The 8,749-nt window shown below is 40.1% G+C and overlaps 1 protein-coding gene across 4 annotated transcripts; it reads right to left on the minus strand.

Moving 5' to 3' along the window:
• Nucleotides 1-258: 258 nt before the first annotated feature.
• On the minus strand, nt 259-7,400 carry LOC115678780 (auxin-binding protein T85). 4 transcript variants are annotated; one of them, XR_008816989.1, is made up of 8 exons: nt 7,209-7,400; nt 5,692-5,798; nt 4,885-5,088; nt 4,221-4,288; nt 3,153-3,288; nt 2,491-2,641; nt 1,474-2,231; nt 259-1,404 (listed from the first exon to the last, which is right to left on the minus strand). XR_008816989.1 is itself a non-coding variant. In XM_056313312.1 (6 exons), exons 1-5 carry the CDS (start codon nt 7,309-7,311, stop codon nt 3,183-3,185), a joined length of 588 nt encoding a protein of 195 aa, XP_056169287.1. In that variant the 5' UTR covers nt 7,312-7,400; the 3' UTR covers nt 259-2,641; nt 3,153-3,182. The 4 variants fall into 4 exon arrangements, 1 of the variants encoding a protein (XP_056169287.1); XR_008816987.1 differs by having other exon boundaries at nt 259-976; nt 1,203-1,404; nt 1,474-2,641; XR_008816985.1 differs by having other exon boundaries at nt 1,474-2,641.
• Nucleotides 7,401-8,749: the final 1,349 nt, after the last annotated feature.

The raw sequence follows: 8,749 nt of genomic DNA on the forward strand, positions 1-8,749 counted from the left end.
CAGTATAGTTTTGGTTGCTACCATTAGATTTACAAATTCTCCCTCTTATTTTCCCATTGATGTGAAAATCAAGAGTTGTCTATCGCATGAGTATGGACATTAAAGATTGTCCTTGCTAGATTCTTGTAAACACTCCTGGTCCCAGAAGCTAGGATGATTCAGTTTAGCGGCCAGTTGACTCTAATAAATGAAATACAGGAGGGAAACTTTTTATCCTCGTATGCAGAGAGAGCTGTGATGTTCTGAAGAACTTGTACAGGCAGGATAAATCGATCATGTCTATAGACATCAAGAAGACAAAAGCCAGTTCAAGTTTTGATAGTTCGCCAAATCTGCCGATACATCTAGGATCATGTCTCCAGAAAGATTTGTAAACACAATCAATCACTGGTGAGAGCATAGCACTTAGCAGGAATAAACTTCTCACCACCAGAAAATACAGAAAATGACAGCTAAAGGGTCAAGTGCGGCTCGCAATCAGTACAATGAGTTGTATCTCAATTGAAGATGGTTACGAGGTGTATCCGGATTTTCTGCAGATTTATTTCCCTATAGTTTTGAGAGCTGAAGTGGTATTCCGGGTTTTTTCCTCCGTCCTGTATACTTAGCTGTAGGTTTGTGCAGGAGTGTGCACATGATTGTATGCAGATCCAGCCGATTCTCTTGACCTCCATCACCCCGTAAACACTGACTTCTGCCTACAAATGTCAACTACAGGCAACCCGAGTTTCTGGGATGCAGTTTACCTTATCCCAGAGACTCAATTGACAAATTGAAAGGGAAAATTAAAGTGATAAATAAAACAGCATCGCCGACAAAAAATCGAGAAAACCATAAAGAAAATGTATGTATGTTGGATTAATGATAAGAATCAAATAATGCAGGCAAATAGGAAGTAAATATGCTTACAGTTTCCTTGGCAGACGAGATATGATGACAGTAACTTGGAAATCCTTGTATCTTTTGTATCCCATTCCTGCAAGTGTGCTGCTAAAGTTCGAGAATGCTAGACGACTGATATGAAATCCTTAAAGGAAGTGCAATCAAGCCCACAGAAAGAATTGCTAAACATGTCAAATTCTTGCAAAGATGAGTTGTCTGAACCTTATACTGTATCTAAGGCTCCCCAGAAAAGGAATCATGATCATTGGTCAACAACTCTGGATATTACCGAAATTGTAGGGCGCTACAAGAACCATTACCTGATGAGCATCGTCAAAAGGGATATGAAACGTGCTGTTCGGAAAGATGTGGAACTCCTGAGGTGTTCCCGGGTTCTTCTTATGAGAAGTCAAGGCGAGATAAAGAGTACTGTTCCCTTTGAGGACCAGACACATCTTCACAGGAATGTGGGTGAATTGGCGTGCGAGCCACGGGAGAATAGGTATGTAGCCGTACATCAACCTGTTGATACATTAAAAATGACAAACATATGATGCTCTGAAACTTTGTTGAAAGCAAAAAAAGACGCACCTCATTCATCCCGTGCAAGAACGAGCCTTCCTCCGTTATGTGAGAAAAACCTCCTAATCCATAGTTATCTTGTCGTAGCTCACTGATTTTCCTCACTAGTGGTAAACTCACACCAGAAACCGAATGTCACTATCTTCTCACAGTGGGTAAATCGTTAAATTTGGGTCTGAATTTGCCGGCGAGATACTAATTACAAAGAATCAGAAAAATGAAGACGAATGACAATGCCACATGCAGCATTTTGACGAAGGTAGAAGGAAAAGGACTTTGAAAGAGACTTTCTTTGCCTTTGGGCTGCACCTAGCAAGATGCTTAACAATCCTATGAATCTTATCAAATACATTTCTTAACACTCTCACTTTGCCGATCCAAATGATGCCCCAAGTACGTAAATAGAAGTCTATTCTTTTTCATTTCAGGTGAGACCGACCGCGTTGATTCTGAAGTGCAAAGGAGTGCGCAAAAAGCAAGAGAAGAGTGCACCTGCAGTTGTGGCAAAAGTGCAGAAGCAGACCTCGACTTGAGCACGGAGAAGCATCAATGGTTGCAGACACGAGGAAGGTGAAGATGAAAACAAAAGGAAGTTTGAGTCCAACCATTGTCCAATCATGAGCACTTGTTGCCGTTCCCTCCGTCCCGTTAAAAGTGTTTGTTGTCGAAAAACTTCTCGTGCCATCAAAATGGCATTTAAATGTTGGAGTTCCAGATGATGATGTCGGACTCAGTCATGGTTGGGCTTTTATTCAGTCAACTGACGGCTGAGGAACTTTCCCGGACAGAAGCAAACAGCGACATGTTTAAACATTCTACCATGCTGTAGAGTGTTTTATCAGTTGATATAGGGAAAGCAAAACCAGTTGGCTATTCGGGTGAGTCCTTGGAGAGTGACGTCTTATATCATTCTTGATATTCAATTGAGTTGTATGATTAGAACGGTATATGCCATGTAAAACCTCCGGGAATGCAATTCTATAACACTTGTTCCACCAATGTATCCGTGGGGACGAATTACTTTACCTGACTAGTCTTAGTGCATTCAATTTGGCTGGGGAGGTTGTTCTTTCTGTTAGCATGGCGTGCCTGACTAGTCTTATAACGTTATTGAGCCAGTGTTAAATAGGAAGATCTTATGGTCCATGATAGTTAATGCCTATGCATACGTGAGTTTCTGAATCATCAAGTGTATAAGCTACATCAGATTTCTCATATATATCAACTTCCAGACTCATGGTTGACGTTACTCAGTTATGTGCTTCTCATAGTTTAAGTTTTTGCTATGGTCGATCAACCATATGCATGAAAATGTGCAACTTAATGAAGTAATTCATGTTTAGCCCCTAAAAAAGAGTAATGCTCAATCTTTCTGCTATTCAGGCTCAAATTTCGCAGTGATGATCCACACCTCCTAACACGAAGTTCAAAATATCTGAAAGGTTTACTTTGTGAACTTCAGATGCACTAAAAATGTATCGCTGTCTCCGGACAGTAGATGAAGATGAACCGAAAGATGGCTCCTCTATATGCAATCAGATTATTCAAACAGACAGACTGAACATCGGGGTAGATTTGGTTGCAGATTACAGGCCTGGCTAAGTTTTGTTATCGGACGAGGACACAATGCATTTCCAAGTTCCATCCATCCCTCATATATATCCCCTTAACACACCATGGGACAGTACCAGTCAGAAAGCGGCAAGAATGCAAGGACATCAAAGCTCATCCTTTCTAGAAACTTTGAGACATTCCTCATCCCAGTAGTAAGGATACTTCAGTTTTGCAGCAGTATGAGGCATGAACCAGTCTTCATATATGAACCTGAAAAATCAAGGCCACTCAATATAAGTTTAGTTTGTTAAGTAAAAGGATGAAAGACCGACGGAATGTGATGAGGCTCAGGAACAGCAAAGGGAAATTCCAAAAAGGATTTCTTTGAGAGTGAAAATGAAATTTTCATCCATACTGTAATGACAACCGTCAATTTTCATAGAACTTGCAGAGCATCTACAGTATTTTCTTCAGTGAGCAACCAAGTATTCGAAAATGCATCATATATCTAGAATCATCACACAAAAGAAAATCTAGTCCAAGCTAGATGTTTACCAAATATTGCATTACATCTGGCATCATCTCTGCCAAAGCAGTGTAAGATAGTAAACGTGGGATTCTAAAATGTCCCAGCGAGGTCAAAATATATAACAATATTTTGCAAATTCAATTAGGCCCTGCCACTCACAGCAATAAATTCATTCTTAGTGGAAGATGGTCATCAGGTCCATGCATTTCTATCACTACACTTTCGAGGGCCTAAGCAGCTCTGCACTTGTTTTGATTCTTTCTAATATATTCTTTTCTCTCAGTGCCAACCATATCAATGGCATTAAGAGTTGGCCTTTCTCTCAATCTCGAACCCTGTCAACAATAACTTCTACCACAAATAGGACCGAAGTCTCTATGTCAACTCTTAACTCAAATCTCTCAAAATCCTTCAGTAAAAGTTTAGCAGGAAGAACTAAACTTGCATTCGGGTGAGGAACCGCCATGAACTTGATAATGTTATGAGAAAAGGAAGATATCTAAACCAATGTACACCCGAACTCTATCACAGAGATTTATTAGGCAATTAACAGGCCAAAAAAGAAAAGCCAGTAAGGCCAAGATGCTGTAAAGCCAATAGTGTGAAAAGAATACAAATAGAGAATAAACAATAAGAAAAGATATGCCACAGCAAAGAAAGATAATTTGCTTACACTTTAACTGGTGGACGAGATATGATGACAAGAAATTGCAAATCCTCATGTTCGTTTGTATTCCATACCTGCAAATATATAACCAAGTCTAGAATACTTGAAGTTTGACATAACGTTGGAAGTGCCTATCAAATGCAAAAGAAAACTGCTAACATTATTAAAAAAAAAAGATATTAAGATGAAAAGCATGACATTACAATCTCAAATAGCAACCACCTTGACCTATTCCTTCCATAGAAAGAATAAAGACATTGAACCAGCGCTTCACCTGCCTTCCAAATTGCCTGAAATGAAACATCCCCTCTCCCCTCACACAATGCCCCCCCCCCTCCCAAAAAAAAAACCCTCCTCTCCTCCTCAAAAAAAGAAAAAAGAGGATGCAAGCACACTTTCTTTAGCTGCCACATCACACAAACTAATCTGAGACAACCTCCTAAATAGGTGAGTGGTAGTAGTATCTTTAGTCCTTTTATTGAATGAATCAGATTACAAAGCTAATTCTGGTCCTCGTTATGTTATGGAGGGATGCGCTCGACAGCATGAGACCCCTAATACCCTATTTAAAACTCGCAAATTCTCTCGGAAGACACCTCAAGAAAGAGCATATATAATCGGCCAAGAACTCCACATATTAGCAAAATTGAGGAAAATTGGGAATCTTTACCTGGTGAGCATCATTAATTGGGATGTGAAACGTGCTGTTTGAAAAGATAGAGAACTCTTGAGGTGTTCCGGGGTACATTCCATGAGAATCTGAGGCAAGATAAAGAGTACCACTCCCTTTGAGGACAACAAAAATTTCTTCACAAGAATGCCGATGTATTGGCGTGTAAGTCCCCGGAGAAAAGGTTTGTAGCCACACCTCAATCTATTGAAGCACATAAAATTACAAATACGTGATGCTCAGAAATTGTCTGTCATCTGAAACATGTCCCCTGATGGAGCACAAAAGTAGGTTCAAGAATATATTGAAGATGGATCAAGATGAAGTGGTGAAGCCTGTAAAATGTACACTTATCGGATAGAATGGTAATTCGCATGAATGATTTAGGAATATAAATGACAAAATCAAACATTTTATGGAATTTTGAAAGTCAGAAAGATCTCTGAGGACTAGTCAGGCCATTCCATTGTATTGACGATTTCAAAAAGCTGTTCTTACAATACCCAAAGCATAGTATCGTACGATGGCAGTAGGGCAAGTATGCCCCCATCATCTAGTGGTTAAACATTATTTTTTCTGTATAAAGATATGAGCATGCTCTAAGGAAGTTTCAGAAAAATTACAAATTGAAAGCTATCTATTTGACCATCATCCCTGCCTTTCACAAAGCTAGCACTTGTCAAGTCATTAAGCTCTTGCAGTGTGGTCATGGTCTTCTAAAGCCCTTCACTGACTTATAATAAATGGTGGAACAAAAAACTGCATCCAGAAGATATCCGCCAAGAATAAAACCCTTGAGAAGGGTACCTCTTTCATCCCATGCATGAACGAACCTGCAACAGTTATGTGAGATAAACCTTCCCTTCCATAGTTATCTTGTGGTAGCTCACTGATGTTCCTCACTAGTGATGAACCTGCACCAAAAATGAATCACCACTTTGATTTTCTCCAAAGAAAAATTTAAAGTATGAAAGGAAGGAAGTACTAGAAAATAGCTGGCCAGGACACTCATACTTGATTAAAAATGTTGAATTTTGACTCAGAATTTGCCAGCGACTTTGCAATAGAAGCCAAATGATGAAACAGAAAAACAATTTCATTTACCAATTACTACAAAGTAGGTAGAAGCATAGAATGAAGAGTCACCTCAAGAGTTTTTTAGCCTTATCCAACACTTAATACAAAAGTGCTTGGAGGCTGCAATGTTCAATTCTGCAGGCAGAATTTTAAGATTCACTTTCTTGTACATTTTAATGAGGATTTCTTGCTCCAAACTGGTCCCGCAATATTTGGTTGGAAAGCCCTATATGTCTAGCTTTTAATGCATCAAGTTTCATGCAATTTTGAGTATTCTGGAGGAAGTTATGCTCAAATTTCTATGAGCTACCCCGACAATGAGTCTTTTAGTAATTTTATGAATTTCTTGGGTCCTATGCATATTATTTAGTTCCTGGAGTCATCTTAAGTAGAAAATTAAGCTTCATATTTATGCTTTGTCTGGGGATTGTTGGTCTTGTCTTGGAAAATAAAAGATAAGGTGCCTTGGTATTTGTCTTCTTGGAAGGACGTTCCAAGTTGAGTCTATATAAACCCCTCTAACGCTTTCTTAAGGGTTGGAGTGTTTTTATTAATGAAATTTCAGATATGATCTCTTGTATTAGAGTATCACTAAAGCTCTGTATCTCTTTGGTAAATTCCATTGTGCGGCGAATTACATGCCCTCTATTCTAGCGTGGACTCCTTCGGTGGTGCGTAACCCTTTGTCGCATTTGTTTTTTCTTCTAAATCTCCGACTCCTCGGGCAATAAATAGAACCGCAGCAAATTACCTAACATTCTACACTACATCAAACACAGTCCTTCAACACCGTCGCTCTGCTGCTAACCCAAGACACACTACCAAGTATAAAGTCCACATCAGTTGAATGAGATGGTCAATAAAGAAAGAAGAAACCGATGCCCAATAGCCAATTTCAATAACTGGGAAATCGCATTTCTGCAGAAATCAGGAACTGTCATATGAAACGAAAGCAACTTGAACATCCCCAACTCACCAACCTTACTCCCAGTTCCTCAAACCATCGATTCCCAGCATGAGGAAAAAAAGACAAGTGCCCCCACTGGAAAAGAAAAGAAACCAGCCCATATCTAAGCACCCCCTCTCAAGCGTCGTCAACCATAGACAAAAGGGACCTAAAATCTCCAGCAAAGATGGACTCCGGACTACAGAGAAAGCTCCGAAGACAACATTGAACCAACAAAGAAATGACGGGAGCAAGAAAGGTTGCTCTTTTTCCTTAAGATGGCAAGAGGCAAAGGCCGAACCTTGAGCGGATGTTGAGCAGTGTGCAGCGTCGGAGGTTGCGGAGAGGAGCAGAGGGAGGAGGACGACGACGGCGAGGACGGAGTGGCGTCGGAGTCCGGCCATTTGTCCGACGGTCTCTCTTCTCGATTCTTGGCGCACTCTGCAGCGCTTCGGATCCAAAAAGGATTTTGGACAGAGGAAAGGGAATGGCTCTCTCTTTTCATCAGTCATCGGTTCTCGAGCTTCTTTTGTCACCTGTACGCAGGTTTCACTAGACCGGTGTCATAGAAAAACCGTTAGCTTCCATGGGTCCCCCCCGCATGTGGGGCCCACGCGAGACCTTTCAAAGTCAACCGTTGTGATCGACACGGCCTAGTTGATCGTTCATGTGTACTGAATCAATATTTCAATGTGGCGTCGTAACAAGCTCTAATGTTTATTTGGACCCTCTTCTTTGTTTTTTGGGTTGATTGACTAAATGGCACGTATCTGGGCGGGATTACATATACGACGGGGCTACCTAATACTGTAATTATCGTTAATCAAGAATAAGAATATACGGTCTCCAAGAATGTATTACTTTTGGGAATTCCAGCGATTTCTTAAATGGATATAAATTGTGACCTTGTTCTTCATTTTTTGCAACTTGTGACACAATGCGAGATTCAATAATACTCCAAATTCAAATGGAAACGAGCCGACTCAAAGATGAATGAGACATCGTCATTGAGAGCGAAGGAATTTTTTCCCTTTTCTTTTCGCATTTGGTTTGACTTTGGCTGAATTCATGTGCACAAGAAGTAAAAGCAGCGATCCGATTCTCTAAGGAATCATAAATAACATGCAAGTAGCACAGATTTGGGTCCTCATTTTAATGAGTTCTTCAGTTTTTGACACTTTAATCTAATGAGCTCTTAATCAGGTCAAGATCGGATCTAAGTTTGTGGAACTAGAAACCAAAGACCCGGTTTGGAACTGAACCGGTTCTTGGGTGGACCCACGAGAGACAAGAGGGGACAAGCATTTCTGGTAATTGGGGATGGCCATGAGATGATACAGAGACGCAATGGGAGGCGTCCTATAATATGAGAATTGAAGAAGAGATTGTCGTGTTCTATGAAGGAATTGATGCTTTGGCTTGGGAAAAAAATTCATTCTTAATTCTCAAGCTTTCAATAATTTCTTAGTTAAAAAGTCCATGTACTTCAATTTTTCTAATCAAATCCTTCCACTTAGAACAAAATATCTAATCAAGTCTCCACGATAGATAAAAATAAATATTTGCTCCCTTCAAACAAGAGCATATCTAGTTAGAAAATGATTTTATTTGAGAACCTGCCTGATCACCTTAAACACGAAACCAAAGTGGTCCATGTCGATCTCAGCTTTGTTTCGAAGAATCGCCTTGGGATCGGTCGGTCTAAGTCAGTTCTCGGGTCGAACCGGGGCATGTGCACACCTCTACGTACCGCCACAGATGCACTTTTTGCCTAGGAAGTTTCTTGGCATGTGTGGATTGGGGAATTGCCACACTCAATAAATATCATTTATATATATATAT

The sequence above is a fragment of the Syzygium oleosum genome, unplaced genomic scaffold, assembly GCF_021117445.2.
Source record: "Syzygium oleosum isolate NSW1041296 unplaced genomic scaffold, Sole_v2.1 Sole_v2.01, whole genome shotgun sequence".
Taxonomy (NCBI): domain Eukaryota; kingdom Viridiplantae; phylum Streptophyta; class Magnoliopsida; order Myrtales; family Myrtaceae; genus Syzygium; species Syzygium oleosum.

Coding starts and splice junctions, on each gene's coding strand:
- LOC115678780 (XM_056313312.1), bottom strand. CDS start 7,311: ATGGCCGGACTCCGACGCCACTCCGTCCTCGCCGTCGTCGTCCTCCTC. Junction 5,799..7,208: donor CTGCTCAACATCCGCTCAAG/GTTCGGCCTTTG, acceptor TTTTTGGTGCAG/GTTCATCACTAGTGAGGAAC. Junction 5,089..5,691: donor TCATGCATGGGATGAAAGAG/GTACCCTTCTCA, acceptor GTGCTTCAATAG/ATTGAGGTGTGGCTACAAAC.